Source organism: Notolabrus celidotus, chromosome 4 (assembly GCF_009762535.1).
Source record: "Notolabrus celidotus isolate fNotCel1 chromosome 4, fNotCel1.pri, whole genome shotgun sequence".
NCBI classification, from domain to species: Eukaryota; Metazoa; Chordata; class Actinopteri; order Labriformes; family Labridae; genus Notolabrus; species Notolabrus celidotus.
Window position 1 is genome coordinate 9,114,933 of NC_048275.1, and position 20,006 is coordinate 9,134,938.

Here is a 20,006-nt window from a genome sequence, read left to right on the forward strand (position 1 = left end):
AGGCTGTATCCATCAGAGATAAGAAGTACTGCTTTTGTCCACTGGGGGCGCTACAATCAACATCCCAGATGCTTTAGATCACTTTTGGGGATGCTGTGTGTAACACAGAGGTTCATAGTAGTTTAAGACACCAGACAGACATGATTGGGTCATTTAACAGTTACAGTAGATCACTTGCTTCAGTGAGGAAATCAGCAGGACTGAGGAGAGTGGCTTTATGAGTCGCAACTCTTTGACTTCATCTTTCCCTTTTAATTATGTGTGTACCAATATCACTTAGCCTCACCCCTTAGTCTTACCTTTCTTTATGCCGTTCTTTCCCGCAGTTTCCCCGTGGTCCAGTTGTTGGTTGCATTGAGGTGGTTGAGGTTGAAGGTGTGGTCTCCTCTGGGAGGAATGTTTGCAGAGCGTCTTGTGTTTAGCTGTGACATTCTGCATCCTTCTCTCACTGAGCCTCTGCAGATGATGAAAATCTGTCTTGAATGAACATAAAGCAAAAATCTGTGATTGTCTAACTGAGCAGTTATAGACTACTGTTTCAATAACAGCCCCTAAATGATTTTACTGTAGTGAATTTGTTACAGTGGTGACTGTAAAGGGATGTATCAAAGTGCTGAAAAGTAAAATACAGAAACTTTTATAAAGAGCTGCATCGAGGAAAGCTTTTCTAAACATGTATTCCTCAAAGTACATTTTTTTTCTTCTGATAGCTTCAACCTGCATGCAATACTCAACATCGTCACATCCATTTTCTTGATTTGATACACCTCAGTCCACTAGACTCGAGCTGTAGGTGTAACTGACCTATGAGAAGAGTCAGATCCCCTGGGGACCAAAGGTGGAGTGGAGCTCAGGGGTCAGTCTCCTCTGAGATCCACATCTTCAGTCTGAATGGTCGTCCTGTTCAGCTCAAACACTGACCCGGGGATGGCATTTTAGAGCGGGATACCTCCTCACACCAGGAACTGGAAAAGATCCATCAGCAGGAGCCCTGGGACTTTCTCCTCCAGGAATATGTGAGTAATAACATCACTGTGCTCAATTTCTTTACTTTTAAAATACTTTTGTGGAGGGTAGTTGGTTATTTTATAAATTGAGATTACCTGTGATGCTGAATATACAGAGGGTATTTTAGTTTCAACAGCTTTGTGGAGTAATCTTATCCTTTATCTAATTTAACTTTCAGATTGTTTGCATGGAAAGACGCAGCTCAGCTTTTCATTTTAGTTCTGTCAGATCATATGAAGAAATATATCAATCATAAAAGCTTAGTATTTCAGGAGCAACAAAGGATAAACATTTTAATATTTCACACAGCTCTGATATACCTCTATCTGACCAAGAAACAAAGCATGGCATGTTTTGTGGATATTTAAAATTTCATTTTCCAGTTTTTTAACCTTCTTTAAATCTTAATAATGTGAAATGAATTATTTGAACAAATTTGACGTCTTTTTAAGATCATGCTGTAAACCCTATTTATGATATTCTGATTATTGAATGTCTTGACTCCAGGCACTTATAGCCCCCAACTTCAAAGATAATAGAAAAGCCTGCCTACAGAGACATGCTGGTGTTTGCAGTATTCAGCATTTTGGGCCTGACCCAATGTCAAAAGTTGCCAAGTAAGTTTATTTTATTAATTATCATTATTATTTCTTATATCTCTGTCTTATAATATCTGCATACTTTCTGTTGAATTTTAGGCATCACTGAAATATGTGTACGGTTGTGTAAGATGGATTCGTGATACTGCTGCTATACTTTTTTGCCATAACACTCCTTGTTAAACACATTTCTTACATATCAATTCAGTTAATTCTATTTCAATCCTTGGGAAACTGTCATTACAAAGGTGCTGAGGTACAGAAAACCATAGAGTGGATACATCAGAGCAGATAAAATGTGAGATCAGGCAGATTCAAAAATCCTGAGAGAAGCCCTGAGGGCAGCAGTGAGAGAGAAAACTAGAGTAACACATGGAAATATACGTGAGATGATTTCTAATTCAATGAACGTATATCAAACGTGATCATCAGTCATCAAATATCATTATTTATAATTTCTCAAACTGAACTGTTTAACTTTAATGTTGTAATATGGTATTTTGAGCAGAAGATGGCACTGTCAGTCAGTTTTTTGTCCATTGTGGACCCTTTAAAGTATTTCCCACTCTCATGGTCTTTGTGGACATAAGAGGTCACAGAGGTCATCCTGGGGTTAAACTGTGTACTGGAACCTTTAAAGCCCTGTGTGTGATTTTCCATGTTCCCACGACTACAGGAGCTGAAACACACAAAAACAGACTAGCAGCAGAAAAATCATGAGCATCACTGTTTAGATGCATATGCAGCAGTGTTGATCATTGTCTGGAAGGTCTTTGGGTCACCATTTGTAATCAGAATCCTTCATGACATTATATCAGCACATTTTTAATCTCACGGGAAACACCACAGTCACACTGATGTCACTCAAACTGCAGAACAAAGCGTCCAGTGTTTAAAAATCAGAAGCCAAATCCAACAGTGAGAAACTAAACCCTTCATGTTCCTGGGTTGAATAGATGACCTCATGCACCTGTGAGGAGACAGCTTCTCATGGTTTGAAAAACTTCAGTGAGATCAGTGATGACGTGAGAGTTATAAGCAGCTCAGCACCTTTGAAGCTGCAGAAGTGTGACGTCAGACTAACCTGTGTGTTTGTGCCGTGAGGTTTTGATCTGCTGGAGGAGTTTCATGTGCCCGAGTCGAAAGGAGTGAGGAGAGTGGACGGCTCTCAACCTGAGGCGGTGGCCTACCGTGTCAACCCTTCAATCCACCTGCGGAGGAGCATGAGGTGAAGTACCAGAGGGTCTGAGCTCAACTTATGTCACAGGAGCTGAAACTATAGATGAAAAAACAAAAAAACTAATACATTAAATATTTAAAGATGTTTTTGCACATGTTCAGCAGTTTGACTTCTTAGTTTTAGAGGTGTGTGTCAGGTAACGATGACATCACTTTTAGATTTGTGGTTGCAGGTGCTACAAAGTGCTCTACTGACCACACATGTTTATGTAGAAACCTAATACAAAGCCCAAATGCTCAACCAGTAATGATGTTACGGGTCCCTGAACTCACCTTCACATCATCACTCCTCATTTAGAAAACAAAACACTGACATCTGCAGAAACAGTGTTTTCATGCATGGAGTGTTTAGTCAGAAAATCTGAATAAACTTGAGTACCGTGGTGTTATGTTTAGAAATAACATATTAATTTAACAAAAACACTGAATGCTAGTTCTAATTTCTTTGTTCAGACTGCACAAAGAGCAGTGCTGTGGTGTTGGATGTTACAGACTGTATAATAGAAATACAGATCTCACTCTTCAGTATGATTTAAAAGTTTACTTCCTTTCTCATTCTGCTGTTTTCTTTTCAACTGAAATCTAAATTCACAATACATCAGTGTTCTGGACCAAAGTTGATACATAGATTGGATCAGCTGATCGGTGGCTGCAGGCATGGGAACATGTATGTGTCTAAGAATGGTGTAAAAAAAAATTGGCTTGCAGACAGCAAAGTAAAGAGCTGAACATTTTCTAGTTCGAGCAAACACATAGTAGCTTTTGGGTTAGAGATTCTTACAATGAGTTAAATGGTGTGGTGAAGTTGACTCTGTCTGCAGCAGCTCATAGCCTAGCTTGAAAAAGGGTGAAGCTGACCAGCACCTCCTGTGGGTAACACCCTTACTATACTTACATACAACCCCACCTAAAAAAAAAGACAACATAACTATTGGTTTTAAGGCAGGTAGACTTTAGAGTTAAGAACCAAAATGTCAAGAACATTCAGATTCAGATTCAGATTATGAGAACTTTATTGATCCCAGAAGGGCAATATAGTCTGCAATCTACCAGCTTGTCAAATAAATAAAACATATTACCTGAAGTGTTTACAAAAGTGCACTGATTGATGTTTTAGTCATGCCAGCTATCTATTGTCTGGTCAACACTGTGGTCCACACTGAAGTGTCTCCAGAGCAAATAGATTAGCTTCATTAGCATGTTAACATGCTTACATATGATGTAAACAGGGTCGGTCTTACACCTGCTACACATATTAGTGTTGTAGTGTGAGCCTAGCACAAAGTCAGGCTGTACCGCCAGATTAGCTCAGCGGTTTAATCCCTCACATACAGAGGCTACAGTCTTTAGAGCAGGTGGCTCAGGTTCAGTTCTCACTATCTGCCTTTGGCCACATGTCACTCCTTACTCTCTCTACCTAGTTTCCTGCTCTACTCTATCCACTGTCCTCTCTCAATAAAGGCAGACAAGTTTAAAAATCATCTTTAAAATAGTCCAGACTGTACCTCAGAGAGTGAGGAGCATGTCTGCAGACTCTTTGTCTGCTTTTCTTTGAACTCTCTCACTCTGGCTCTGAATGCAGCATTGTCTTGGAGTTAACTGAAAATGTTCTTTGTTTAAAAGAAGGAAACAAAGATTGTTTGTCTGCTCGAGCATCATCATAACATCATTCATAAAGAGTTTAAAACAAACGTGTCACATGCCAATGTGAAATTTAGACGTACGATTTCAGACGTTCTGTTTCTACTTAGTCTTCCTCTCACAAAATCAAACCCTCATGTTCCCACAAAAGCCCTTAATTGTTTTTTAAAGATAGCTGGCTTTCTTTGATCCAGCTCTCTAAACCTCCCTCTCGTGCTACAGCGATGTGTATCCAGATGGACTTCCCTCAGATTACTCCGTCATCGCCACATTCAAAGTGACCAAAGACGCTGCTAAGAAATCCTGGGACCTGTGGCAGGTCAGCGACCCCGAGGGACGAGAGCAAGTGGGCCTGCGTTTTCACGGCGATACGCGCTCTCTAGACTTCTTCTACAGTAGCCCGAGAAGGAGCCAGATGCTGAGGACCTTTCACGGTGTGGAGAAGCTGTTTGACGGAGAGTGGCACAAGTTGGCTCTCAGTGTGAAGGGAGGTCAGGTGAAGCTGCTGGTTGACTGTGAGGAGGTCAGCGTGGTGGCCATTGATGAGGCGAGACCGGTCATCCAGAGAGGGTTCACCTCCATCGTGAAGCGGGCTGCAGGAGATCGCTCTATGTCTGTATGTTGACCTTTGGGATTTGCATGTATCTACAGTTATATCTTCTAATGAAGGATATAAGTAAGAGTCTTGTTTCATCCCCTGCCTCTCTCCAGGTGGACCTCCAGCAGATGGAGGTGTCATGTGACCCAGATCAGGCTTATTCAGAGGGCTGCTGCGAGCTCTCCAACGTGGTGAGTCAGCTCCCATTCAGCATGGTCTCTCTCTTTTTGTTAAAGAAAAGTTTTGAGTTTTAACCCTTCCTCTAACACTCTCTCTGTCAGTGTGGAGGATATGCAGAGATCGGCCTGACAGCTGGGAGAGCATCTTGTAAATGTATGCATGGGCAACCTGGCGTTCAGGGAGCACCGGGGCCAAAGGTGAGTTTTCTCACACAAAGAAAACGGACTGCAAATTCTGAGGAGAGAAGTTTAATTTTTCTAACTTCTGTTTTTCTTCTGCAGGGTCACAGAGGTCTTCCAGGAGTAACTGGGGACCTGGGGAGACTAGGAAACTGGGTAAATACATTAACTTCACGTCTTCCTGTCATGTAACCATCAGAAACAGAGATGTATCAATGCAGGGTTCATCCGGTCCACTTCACATCGGGGGTTTTGTCTCAACCTGTCAGGATTATTCTTTGCATATTGGCTTGTTCACCTACATTACCTCTGAGGCCGGAGACATACTTGTTGTGTAGCCATGCGTTCACAGTCTGGCTGCGTCTTAAATGTAATTGTAAATATACTTGACAATGATCTGCACCTGTTGATGCAGGATACTACCAGAGGGCAATCTATAAAGCCCAGACTTGTAGTCTAGAGGACAGAACCTGTAACAATGACATTTCTATCAAGGGCTGTGAAATAACTTGTCGTGGGTGGAGCATGTACTTCTTAATCCATCTTGCAGCCTGCAGACAGAAACTATTATAATGTTTGAGGACATGCACAGCCAACACACTGATCTTGCAATTTGCATTAATTTCACGTTACTCGCCAGCAAAAACAGATAAGTGAGGGTCAAGTAATGCCCATGAAAGCATGCAAACATCACATAGTGCACCATGGGTAATTAATTTCAGGTGCTATTATGAATCGCCATAAGAAACTGTAACATGGAGAGGACAGGAGAGGGTGCTGACAGTTGGTGAGGAATCTGGTTGCACCAAAGTAGTCCTGGTGCATCTAGAGTTTGAATTCTGAAGATGTGGTGCTGCATACTGGAGTGTATCGGCCCACTCAGAACTCTGACTGATACCATTTCACCCCTCTTGATACCATACAACCAGACTTGGATATTGGCTCAGATCCCTTGAGCACCAGAGCTAACAAAAATAAGATGTTTTATAAATTGAAATCACTCATTTGTGATATTTTGCTAGCTTTGGTTAACATTACACTCTCTGCTAGCATCACACGGTTGTTGTCTGTTGCAGTCTTAGGATCATTTGCTGGAAACCATAGACTGTATAAATAATGGCGTAGTATCCGTGACGTCACCCATCTGTTTCTGAAGCGCTGTTTTGAGACCAATCGCCGGCGGGAGCCATATTGGAAATACTGAAGTTAACCTAACTTCTGTCGAGCTAGTGTGAGGTAAAGAGGCGGGCTTTGAGCCTCCTAGCCAACAGCTACAGTGTTCCTGCCTGTCAATCAAGTCAGCTGTGCCTCTCATTGGAAGACTCATGATCTCAATATCTTTGAAATTACTGTGTTATGAAAAAATTCACCCCTTACAGTGTGTGCCGATCGAGACACGAGCTATCCAGACTACACTCGTCTTTTGTACCAGGCTGTAAACATGTTTATTTCTGCTGTAAAGATCAGTTTTTTTGAATTGGTGTGTATGTGGTTTCTGGTACTTCCGGAGCCAGCCTCAAGCAGATCCTTGATGAACTGCAGTTTTGAGCACTTCTGCATTGGACTCGTATTTTTAGACCGGAGGTTGCTGCTTGATTGAAACTACATGATTTGTTGTGCGACTATAGATCATGGTGATCTATAGTCATCAGACTCACTCACCCATACTGGGTACTATGTTGGGTGCATTACTGGTGTTTGCTTTTAGGTTTATAGCATTAGCACCTATGGTTGCCACAACACCAGAATTCTACACGTCCATACAGTACTATTAAAAAACAAACATCAAACTTCTTCCTTTGACTTGCTCCAACTGTAACAGAACTCATAAGCACTGAAAATTCGGAATTTTCTTGTTTTTTATTACCAATGTGCACACAGTGCTGGCACAGAAATAAATACTAACTCATTTAAGATATTGAACAGTCACCAGAGGCAATAATGAGTAGGGTTTTTCCAATAAATTGGGGATGGATCCAGTTTTAAAATCTCTCTGTAGTTTTTTCAAAACTCTCTTCTTTTCCGATCAAATGTTAAATATCAGACGGTATCATAAATCATATAAAATCTTGATGAGCTTATTAGCAGCATTCTTTTCCTCTCTCTGCCTGATAAATAGTTAAACCAACCCGTGGGTGAGTAACATTGTAAAACCTTGTGAGACAGCGGCGAAGCTGTGGAAAATGGCAGCAGAAGCACAACTGAGACACGACAGGATGGAAACAGATCTGGAAGCAGAAGCTCTTAGCGATAGTAAACATAGGGGCTCCTTTCAAAGTCTGCACACTCATGTCCGCTCTGCGAAAGATTGCTGAGGAAGCCAAGATAAACATGTAACCATACAGATGTGACAATAAATTTGTTGTTGTAGTCTTGAAATAGTCGTTTGTATGTTTAAACACAGAAATAGAATATAGGATTAAACAGAATCTGGCACAACATCACAGCAGCTTCTAATGGTTTTGCTTTTCCATTTGGAAGAAAGTGAGCTAAACTTAATGAATCCCACACACACAGGAAAACCAGGCTGTTGAGCAATAACCCTCAGTGTCTGGTAATGAGCGGCTTGAGTCTGCTTCACTGTGGAGTTAAACATCTCTGTTTTGTCTCTTTAATGTTTGTATTTATGTGGATGAAGATAATGAATTCAGAGCACAAAATTTGAGAGAGAAGGAGAGTTTTTGGAAAGTAATTGAACAAAATGTTCGACTTTCAGGAGCCAGTTACACACGCATGAGTGGATGAACAAATACACTCACATTTGTATCCTTCAGGGAGCTGCAGACGTGATTATTTCCACTTTAAATTTATGACTTGTTAACCTCTTTGATGCTTCGCAGTCACTGTTAGGTTGGATCAGCTCTGAGAGCCCTTTAACAACAGTCCGGAGAACATGTGTTTAAAGACGGGGGATTTCTCAAAATGAATGTGATGGTTCAGGATTTAACATGCCCCATGCACACAAGGAAATCCCCCCCATGCTGCCTGTGCAAACACATGTATTCTAACACTCAGAGCACATTTCCAGAGCTGAACATGCTACATATTGATGTCCTGAGTTGCAGCTGTAGCTCATCTGGGAGTAAACATCTGCCTTGTGTGAGTCGTTAGAGTTTTGACCTCCTGCCAGTTTGTGAATCACAGAGCCCCAACATGTTTATCTCCACCCCTGCTGGCATTCGAGGAGGGCATTTCCTGGCACAGATATATGAACTGTCCTTCTCAGGTAGTGGGTGGTCCTATGTCTCTCTAAGCTATACCGCCTTCGAAATGTTGTAAAGTTCACGGCCGTGCCTTTGGCCATACAGTCGGCCATCTTTGAGGTCAACCTGCGCACAGCTGACTCTGCTTAAAAGTGTTAGGTGAGATGGTCAAATAAACCTCCATCACAAAGGGACCGTGGCCCTTTTCAATCTGTTTGTTGACTCAGTGAAACACAGCCAACTGGAAAACACTTTTACTACTGAGGAAGTCAACATCTGTGCAAACAATACTGAGCCGTTGTGTTGCCTTTATGACTAATGTTTCCTAAATCCTGCTGAATGTGCTTGTGTAGATTTTCCAGCAGCATCAGATTTATAGCATGTTCACATTCAACTCAATAATCCTCATTTTATCCATGATTTTTTTACAGCTGATGTTTGAGTAAAACTTTGGACATACACCTTATCATTAAACCACTCCCATATCTGAGAAGGGAATATTATGTACAAGCCAGGAGACAGTTAGCGTCTCATGAGGACTCAAACAGTGGGAAAAAGCAGGGCCGATTTTGTGCAGCTGCCATCTTAACCACATGTGTCTTGTAAGACATTTCAGATCAGTCCAGTTAAAAGAAAAATAAACTGCTTGCCTGGATCTGTAGGCTGAGAAGTTAAAAAACTACACCTAACAGAACGTCTGATGTTGTCCTTGGTGGTCATGAAACTCCGGACTGTTATAAGGCCGTCTTTATCTCGTCTCAGTGCTGTGATAAAATAAAACATGTTTATCTATCACTTTATTATCATGATATTCAGTCTTCTCTTATGCAACTTGTCCAATAGGTTTGCTCTCAGCAGCGCAAAACAGGAAGCCGCAAGCTCGCCAAACAAACATGACCGAGAGGCTAAAGAACGTGGACGTAGAAAAGGAGGAGAGAGAGCAGGAATGCCTCTTTGATGTGTCCTCCCATTTGTACAATGATAGAGCAGAGACAGAAAAAAGTGTGCGAAGCCCTTGAAATACCATGTGCTAAAGCTAGCTAGCCAAATAGCTAAACACTGTACTGAATGGACAAGGAAGTTGTGGTCTTGCAGATAGTGACCCTGCAAGAACTCCAGTCTTTGCTAAATTGAATATGTGACTACGAACTCCTTGATTTACTGAAAGATGTTTGTCTTTTAAATGTCTTTTTAAACCTCTCTTCAGACTTAGCTAGGCTAACTGTTTCCACCATTTTCAGTGTTTGAGCATAACTAACTTGCTACTGAATTTAGCTTAATTTAAAAATGACATTTTGTGGTACAATCTTTCTCTCTCTCTCTCTCTCTCTCTCTCTCTCTCTCTCTCTCTCTCTCTCTCTCTTTTATTTTGTTGAATTAGGAGAATGATACCACTCTTATGTATGTCCATCACATACAAGGCAAAATCTGACTGCTAGTTAGCTTGGCATGAAGACTATAAACAAATGGAAAGCTAGCTTGGCTCTGTCCATCATCTTTGCACAGACTCAGACTCGCTGTCTCTCAGTTCCAGTTGAAATGCTAACCTAAGCTAAGCTAAGCTAACTCGTTCTGGCCTAAATTTCACGTTGAGTGAACAAGCATGAGGGTGCATCTGATTCATCGCAATAAAGTAAAGTACAGCTGAGTAAATGTCTGTACCATAGACTGTATAAATAATGGATTTAGTATCTGTGACGTCATCCATCTGTTCATGAGTGCTGTTTTTAAGCCAGTCGGTGGCGGCAGCCATATTGGTAATGCGGAACTCAACCAGTCATAATGTGAGGTAAAGGGGCGGGGTTTGAGCCTCCTAGCCAACAGCTATGTGTTCTTGCCTGTCAGTAATTGGGCAAAAACTCGTAATCTTAATATCTTTTGAACCGTCATGTTAGAAAAAAGTTCAACCCCGGTACAGTGTGTGCCGATAGAAAAATTAGCTATGTAGAGTCAAGTCATTTTTTGACCCAGGCTGTAAACATGTTTATTAATGCTGCAAAGATCGTTTTTTTTTAATTGGTGTGTATGTGGTTTCCGGTGTTTCTGCAGCCAGTCTCAAGTGGATTCTCGATTAATTGCAGTTTATAACACTTCTGCATGAGTTCATATTTTGAGACCGGAGGTTGCAGCTTGGTCTGTACGGCCACAAAGACTGTAGACACACCATCAGATACTTTGTGATCTTTACATGGGGAGCATTTGCCGTCATGTTTGAATACATTATCTGCCGGTGCATGCAAAGTTTAGTCCACAGGAGTCATTAGAGACTTTCTCACAATCACTGATGATCCCATTTACAGCTTCATTTCTCACACTGGTCCGCTTACAAACAATTAGCCTCAGGGTAACAAGTCCGTCTTATGACTGAGAGAATCTTGTTTTGCAGGGGATCAGGGGAAACACAGGAGACTATGGCGTCCTGGGGGAGACAGGCCTAAAGGTAAGAGCTGCCTTCATATACTCCTATCAGGGTTCAGTTTGGCACGTTTTCAAAACGCATTAATGAAACCTCACACACACTCACGCCTCCTCAGGGTGAAGAAGGAATCAAAGGCGAGAAAGGAATGAGGGGACTCAGGGGCCAAGTGGTAATTCATCACGCTCAGATTTTTCATCATTTTGACTCTGAAATGTTACAAACCTTGTCTTAATGAGCTGTGTATTGACAGGGAGACAGAGGGCCGAAGGGGCTGAAAGGACTAGCGGGGGCGGCAGGCTTCAAGGTAAGCTGAGTTCAGGCTTTAACTGGCTGTTTGATGAGGTAATCTGCAGCCAGTTATTGACTTTTCATTGGATTCCTGAGCAGTTTGTTGCTCGAGTTGTATAACTTTATAGATAACCCAGACGGTTTCATGTCGACATTTGACTCTAATTAAAAGGGAGTTCGGGGGCCACCTGGAGACCTCGGAGAGACCGGGGAACCAGGAGAAGATGTAAGCCAACACTCATCCACACTGGTTAAACTTTTTGCAAGTCATTGTGCAATTACTATATCACTCACATTTTGGCCTCCTTGAAGGGTACCCAAGGCGAGAGAGGATACGAAGGGATCCCCGGGTTCCAAGGAGTTAAGGTATTCACATTTCCTGCTTTGGATGTCTCCTTTATATCTCTGTACAGGATTTAACTTCTTCATGGTCTGACTTTTAGGGAGGAAAAGGGACTACTGGGGCAGAAGGCCGTTCTGGGTCCAGAGGAAAGCAGGTGAGCTGGTTAGGGATTCCCTGCTTTAAAATCCTTCATTATAATCTCTTCATTCTTTGTCTTCTTCCTTCAAAATCCTCTCATCCGACAGTCAGTTAATCATTTTAAATGTAGTAAAACACTGGAGCTATGTTTTGGCCTATGTGCCGTCTCCATAAACAATATCAGTTCATGTGGATGATTTTGGCTGTGATCTGAGGGCCTGAGATGAATCAACTCGAGCAGATGAGTCACTAAAGGAAAAGCCTCGAGCCTTGAACGATAACCTCTCTATTGTATATAAAATAACGCTTTTTTTGCTCTCCATGTTGCTCACTGAGTGAAATGTGTTCCATATGATGTAAAATCTGAACTCGTGTTGTTTTATTTGATGATTTGACAGGGTATTGTAGGAGATCCTGGGGAGAGGGGCACTGCTGGAGAGAAAGGGAAGCCTGTATGTATCAAACATTAACCACAATGAAATACAAAATAAATGACATGCCTACATGTTATTAATACAAAATATGTCTTCTTCTGTCTGGACTTATGTAAACTAGGGGATCCCAGGACCTGTGGGCCAAGCTGGCACCATCGGACCGAAGGTGATTCACACAAAGCGCTTCACATCCGAGAGTTCACACACACTCCTGAATATCTGATCTGATCTCTGCTCATGCTTTTGTTTCTTCAGGGTATTATTGGGGATCCTGGCACGCCTGGAAGAGATGGTGACCCAGGGATAGAGGTGTTTTATATTTTGTGGATAAGGACTTCTTAATGAGGTTTAGAAACTGTGCACTTTGATTATTAATCAGTGGTATGTGTTCCCTGCAGGCTTATCAAGGACCACAAGGTGCCGGCGGAAAACTTGGAAAACGTGGATCACAGGTACCTCACTGATCTTGTGTTCTTTTGTGAATTCATGTATAATTAAGTTCTTGTTAGCTGATTTATTTGTTGTGTTTTGTTTTCTTAAAAGGGAGAGAAGGGCACCCTAGGGCCAGCAGGAGAAATGGGTCCCCAGGGTCAAACTGTAAGTCACTTTTCCAGTCACTGAGGACAAGCACATAATGCATTTCGTATGTAAAGTATTTTGCCATCTTAAAGAAAAATGATAAAGTATAAAGCAGTCCTTTAGGTCGGTTTAATAAATGTCTCACTCTCGAGGGCCCAAGAGGTTACAAGGGTTCTGCAGGGAAGCCAGGAAGACCTGGATTTATCGGCCCACCGGGACCTACTGTAAGTGCTCCAGATGAATATTCTATACTCCTCCAAACACTAGTTCATTTTCCTCAAGCCATTAAACCATGTCATGTCTTCACAGGGACATGTGGGTGTGCCTGGAAAAGCAGGGCCTAAGGTAAATACCAATCATCCATTAGCTTTTAAAATGACAACAAAATCAACAATTGATACCACGATTCAAGAAGCCATTAAACAGTTCATGAGCTGAACTCAGGCACACGGTTCAGGATCTGTGGGCGCAGAGCACGCCTGTGAATTCTGTTATATCAAATATTTGTAGGCTTATAAACACTGCTTATTTTTCATTTGCCTTGTGCAGGGTGGCACAGGAATCCAGGGAATTCAAGGAGTCAAAGGTGCACAGGTACTTCCCTTGAGTTTTTCTTCACTATGCTTATCACTTCAGCTTATTGCAGATTTTCTGAACATGAATTTTCTCTTTTTTTAAGGGTGAAGAAGGAGGCAAAGGACCTAAAGGAAAGGTGAGCTGTGACTCTCTGATGTTTTCATTTTATTTATTTATCTATTATAACATGGTGCCGTGAACAGTGCATACTCTAACATACAACTAGGGATGTTCTGAAGTGACTAATTTCCAAGTGCTTTAAACTGCAATTTAAATCCTGACTATTTGACTATTCTAGAAATCACACAAAGCAGTCAAAGTGGTGAACAATATATATAACAAGGCTAAACACAGAATAACAGAGTCTTCAGGTAAACAATGTCAGACTGGTTTGTAGAGTGTGGCTAAAGTTAGCAGAGCTAGCACCACAAACCCTCAGTCCTCCTTGCAGGTTAACGTCCACATGCCTGTGCTGATTACACATTTCTCTGGTAGAGTCATTATATGCCATTTCAACCAGACACAGCCTACAAACATACTGACAAACCACGCTGCATCACAAGACGCCATCCACCATCTGTGCTGGTTTACATATGGGTCATAGAGCAGTATGTCAGCAGCCAATAACCGGAGCTACAGACCCCGCTAGAGTGGCAGGTGGCTGCACAACAGATTGATTACAATATATGAATGGGATTTCAGGCCTAGAAGAACAAAAATATTTAAAATGTGTTGAACTGAGTTGTATTTCTGGTGCTGATTAGCAAGGGTGACATCAAAAGTCTGAATCCATTCCATTAACTTCATGAAGGTCTGGAGTGAGCTCAGTGTAATGAGAAGCCTTTACATTTTGAGAGAAGTCGTGCAGCAGTTATAAATGCAATGTTTATTGAATTACTTGAGAAGCTCTGACTCAGCTGGGTTGCGCCACTGAAAAGAGCTTCTTTCCAACTCTGTTTCCTCACACTGTGACATTTCCACCACTATCGAGTTTACAGGCAACGTTAATCACGTTCTCTGTTTGGGAACCAAACAGTTTGAAATCAATCAATCAATCAAATTACATTTCAAACTTATGTAGAGCATATGTACATGGAATGAATGCAGTACCACCCACATGTACACTAAAATGAATATTGCACATTTCCCTGTTCTCTGACAGAAACTTGCTCTGATTTATGTTCGTGTGTAGAAAACAGTTTTTAAGCATCTGAATCACACTTTGCATGCAGATCTTTGATAGAAGTTTTTAAACTTTACTTACATTGTGCATGTCTACAAAAATGTTCTTTTACTAGTGTAATAGTGTGACGAGCTAGTTTTTACTTTAACATTTAAAAGAATAGTAACTATTGTTCTTCATCCCTTTTCATACCACATAAAGTAGTTGTGTTCTTACACTTTGTGTCTATGGAGAAGTGATACCTCACTGCATGATGTGGGATAAATTGGCTCTGTCCTGACTGCAGCTCTGCTCATGTTGTTAACCTGCTCTGTAGGTTGGAGACAGGGGCGAGCTAGGTCCTCAGGGAGGACGGGGGAAGCGCGGGCCGGCGGGCCCACCTGGACGTTCAGGTACAGTTGGAGTCAAAGGGGTTCGAGGTGAAGGAGGACCAGATGGCTTTCAGGGGCCCCCAGGTCCACCAGTAAGTAGAATACCAGCCCTCTGAGTCTTTACTTTTTTTGGCTGATACAGAAAATGTTGCTGCAGTACAGAGCAGAGTAGACAACAGTGTAATGGTCTCTTTATTTGGCACTTTATCTATCTGCTAATGATGGCACAGAAACTGCAGAGTCATCATTCACACACATGGTTATAGTGGCTGACACACATACAGTGTTTGCTGACAACTAAAGTGTGAAGAACACATTTAAAGAGTTACACATTAGCCCACAGCTAATAGTGACTCACAGCGAGGGTTTCATTTAGTGCGGCTGTAAATCCATAATGAGCCTCAGGAAATATTGTTGGCTGCATTTCTTCATTGCATTTTGTCTGAAAGGCAGCCATTGCTCGAGCGTGCCGTGTTCTGTTCCATACTACATGTCCCACAGTTGGGTCCCTTCCAGTGATGGATGTGGTAATGATTTTCTTTCACAGGGCCCGACTCTCCCTGCTCAACACGTGATTGAGGTTTGTAAGAAAGTGGTCATGGAGCAGATGTCCACCTTTGCCAACTCAGTGAAGAGGACGTGTGCTGCAGTCTGTCCTCTCTATGGGGACGTGCCAATGGGTGCCCCTGGTCCCCCTGGACAGAAAGGACCCCCTGGACCTCCTGTGAGTTTTTACAGTTTGGGTGATCAATGTGTTAGCTCAATCTGCCTGTAAAGATTTGATGTTTTCACTAAAAGGTGTCATCCAAGGTCCTGCAAACCTTCAGCTGACACACAATGCCAGAGTGCAGACTACGCCCCATACATTGTTTGATTTTTGGCACACTGTCTGAGTAAAATGCAAACACATTGAGGGTCTGGACTGGACTACAAGAGCTGAAGCATTTGGCAGAAAAAGTTGCAATGAAAACATTACGATTTTCCACGTCTCCATGAGGACAAATAAGGAGTCACAGACTAGACACTTGGTCTGAGCTGAATGGGTTTTGGAGAGAATCGAAGCTGTCCTTGGATTGGAAATCCTTTTCCACATTATTATACAGTGTAGAACCAGTCTATGTTCCACAACTTCTTTAATCACATTGACTATCAGGCTGATAAATGCTCCTCAAACCACGACTAGATTAAAACATTTCACTGTATTACATTATGGTCTGTATGCCTCATGTTGTAGAGTTGACTGCCAAACCAAGAAGCAGCACTGTACAGTGTTTTCACAACAAGAAATTACATGTTCAGCCTGATTCATATGTTCAGCTGGTCAGAGGTGAAAGCAATCTGAATTTATGACTTGACTAGAGCAGAAAACACAAAAGACTAATGATGTATTTTCCTACTGATGATGTTGTCAGGGCGACCTCGGTAATGATGGTGTTGATGGAGAAGTGGGACTTCAGGGATTCTACGGAGAAGTCGGAGACCTGGGCCGACAAGGAGCAACAGGTGTGAAGAAACAAACCTGACGGATCATTTTTGTGGATGTAATGAATAATGATATAAACCATCAGCACTATAATTTACCACGGCTTGATTTAGGAGGAACCAGAGGAGGAAATGGAACCCAGACTCATATTTTTTTTTCTGATGGCTGTGGGCAGATCACCAGGCTGTAAACACATCACTAACGTATAAACGCCTTGTAAAGTTGATATAATGAACATGCAGGCAATTAGAAGCTCATTTACACGTCCTGCAGACATGTACTGGTTATTTGAAGGTGGGTTTCTGGCTACCTTGGTTGATTCTGCATTGCTTTGTCACTTTGTAGTTCTTTGATCTATATTCAATTAAGCAATAGATGTTCATTATATATTGACTTAATCATGTTTTGATCAGTTTACTTCTAACTTTTATGGAGTGGACTCTTAACTAGTTGTAACCTTAGTGATGTTGAAGTCATCAGTGATTATCACTGCCTGTAATCGGACATTAGTTTTCTTTTGGATTTACTTTCCGGCTTTTTCACTCTACTGTATAGGGCAGCTAACTGAGACAGGAAGTATGAGGAGAAAAGAGAGGTAGACATGCACCAAAGGGTGTTAAACCTGCAACCAATGCATTCAACCCAACTCTCATAAGTGAAAAAAAGTGTTTTAAAGGCAGCTTTGGATGCTATAATGAGATTTCACAATGCTCAGAGACAGTACTCACCCAGTCTAGTCTATTGTATGGACAAGCTAAGTCAAGGTATTGCTAAGTCTGCATCTCTTTATGAAGCTTTTATTTTGGTATTTCTGCTAGGTGGCAGTGTGGATTTGCATAGCTAAATATTTAAGATCGCAGAGTAACATTTAAAATTTAGATTTAACATTTAGATTAAAAATGTAACATTTATATTTATATTTAGCATTTAGAATTAACAGTGATTGTAACTTAATATATTTTTCACAACAAAATTAAATGTGAAGAAGAAATCAAATATTCCACTAACTGTGATACATTTTTTGTAATGCTAAATGTTGAGAATGGTAGCTGTTATTTTCAGTGTGCACAACTTTATAAATGGCGCCCCATATTCAGGACTGGAGCCTCTGCTTTACAGATATTGCAGTTTTTTTTGTTTTTTTTAAAGAAAACCTGCTTCAGACTCTAGAGGAAAGAAATGTAGAAGATGCAAACGTAAGCAGTAAAGGTCAATTAGTCAGGATTTACATTTCCAGTTTCTAGGAAATTATCATACAGCATTCAAATGCTGTAGTTGGCTGATGTTGAGCTAAGCTAAACTCTAAACACACTGTTGTGTAGTTTGATTTGTTGAAGCCCTTCATAATTGGTGAGACTTTGTAATCTGCAAGGTGAGTATAGCAGTCAAAGAATGTAATGAATTAAAAAAAAAAACATGTTCTCCTGAGATTTGAAGTCCAGCTACCTTTAAAGGTACTCTTTAGTTCAGTACTTGAGTAAATGTTCTTTCCACCACTGAAATGATCACACTTGACCTACTTTTATAAGGAACCTCACTCTGTGGAGGTGCTGAACCAGATACTGTCCAGCCATGTAAATCTTGAAGGCTAGCATGTATATTCTCAGCTCTAATGTGAGGTTGGGGGGCCTGAGCATGATGTCACGCTCACGCTTCATTCCCTCGCCAAGCCAGTGAAATTGAGGAATATTTACAAGGTGCTTTTGATATGTTTTGACGTCGATGCAAGTAACATGTATGGTCTTTAATCAGCACGCACAATGTGGTCTGGAGTCCTGGGGAAAAGCCATTTTAACCAGTTTGCTGTCATTCCTCCTGGAATAAAATGTGTGTGTGTGTGTGTGTGTCTGACTTGCAGGTGACAAAGGAGAACAAGGTGATAAAGGGGCAAAGGGTCACGGCCTACCTGGCTACACTGGAGATCAGGGACCAAAGGGTAAATTCATCATTTTTACAAATCACATTAAGCTGATACTGTGCTTGAAATCCCAGGACAGGGGAGAGGAGGCGTGTTACTGTAAGAAGAGTGTGATATCTGCCAAACAGGAAATTAGTTTTCTATGTAAATGCTCTGTTCTTGGAAACAATGAAAACACACTGACTCAGCTAATTGAGCGCACAGACGAGTGGAGAATAATAATTCATATTTCTGTCTGGATCACAGGTCAGCGTGGACGTCAAGGGAGAGCCTTCAACGGGGAGCCAGGAAAGGAGGGTCAGAGGGGGCATGTTGGTCGGCCAGGACTCAGGGGCCACGCGGGTCTCAGGGGACCTCCAGGTGTTTGTCTCACCTCTGGGTGTGCTCAGCCAGAATCCACACCTGGGACAACTCAGCCTGCACCAAGGAGGCTGAGAAATCGCCAGTAGAAAAAACAACAACTATTTGGACAGTTAATGAAATATTGAGGAAACATGATAGATGGTAATTGTTATTACAATTCGTTAGAATAAACTGAAGCTTTAATGTAAATATGCATCAAAACTGAACTTCTGGGAATATTTCACCAACAAGGCGACCAAAGACAACAACTACAGTGTGACTGAAAGAAGTGTGGTCACAGAATATTTTTATAAAACCGTTCAATTTGAAAGTTATTTAAACTAAATCTGAGTTGTCTTTAAACATTTGATCTTTATAATAAAAATCCAAAAACGGTATCATGAGCCTCTTTTTTTAGAGCCTAAAACTTATTGATGATGTACTTTTATAAGCTAACAATACAAAGAGATTATATGTGTACAAAGTTTTGGTCTCAGATCAAAATTTGAGAATTAATTTGCTTCTGAGCATTACTTTTTTGTATTTTCAATCTTTTCTTTATGAAAAAATACATATTCTGAGACCCTTAAAATGTTATTTTAGGTTTTTAAACATTGATCCAAGCTATCACCGTATTGTGGGATTCAAATGTCTTACAGGCTTAGACTGTTATTCATTATGTCTCAGGATCCATAAAGAAAGAGAGCTTTTTGTTGAAGAGTAAGATCTGTTTTGTTAGGCATGAAACACAAGGAAAAAAAAACATTACCTTGAAATCTTCCAAGAAGTGAGTTGTTGCAGGAAGACGATGTAGGAAATGTGAGTCAGAGCTGGACGGGGGAGTATGTTGTGTACATGCAGTTTGGCATGTTTTGACTTAAAGTGGACATCCTGTGATTGGATGCAGTCGCCCACAGGGTTTAGTATTTCCACAGTCAATGACCACTTCAAAGCTGCCTACAGTTGCAGTTCCTTTGACCTGTTCCAAAATCTTATACCTTTCTGCACCTATTAGTCATCCAAAACCCCAAATATGTTAAATAGGGACTGAGTTAGTAATAATGTAATTGCGCATTAACTTTGTTTTGGAAGTGAGACTCTGTCAAAGGCACAAATTCAACCTGGTGTATCTTGGGCTGTTTTATAGTAGAAGTGACATTATGTTTTGCAGAACAAGGACTGAACACAAGGCCCTACAAAGGCACTGCCATTGGAAGTCCAAATATAATTTTCTAATAGGAGCCAAAATGACTCCACAGATTGTCATTATTTCATTGTCCTTTTT

The 20,006-nt window shown here is 41.2% G+C and overlaps 1 protein-coding gene across 1 annotated transcript; it reads left to right on the top strand.

The window, feature by feature from the left end:
- The first annotated feature begins 1,108 nt into the window (after positions 1-1,108).
- On the top strand, positions 1,109-19,119 carry zmp:0000000760 (collagen alpha-1(IX) chain). Its single transcript, XM_034682288.1, has 27 exons — positions 1,109-1,126; positions 1,526-1,625; positions 2,712-2,835; positions 4,710-5,103; positions 5,199-5,276; positions 5,367-5,462; positions 5,547-5,600; positions 11,034-11,087; positions 11,182-11,235; positions 11,317-11,370; positions 11,527-11,580; positions 11,667-11,720; positions 11,798-11,851; positions 12,234-12,287; positions 12,391-12,435; positions 12,525-12,578; positions 12,668-12,721; positions 12,813-12,866; positions 13,001-13,072; positions 13,158-13,193; positions 13,398-13,442; positions 13,528-13,560; positions 14,924-15,070; positions 15,526-15,702; positions 16,391-16,481; positions 18,320-18,397; positions 18,626-19,119. The coding sequence occupies exons 1-27, from the start codon at positions 1,109-1,111 to the stop codon at positions 18,826-18,828; spliced, it is 2,331 nt and encodes a 776-aa protein (XP_034538179.1). The 3' UTR covers positions 18,829-19,119.
- Positions 19,120-20,006: the final 887 nt, after the last annotated feature.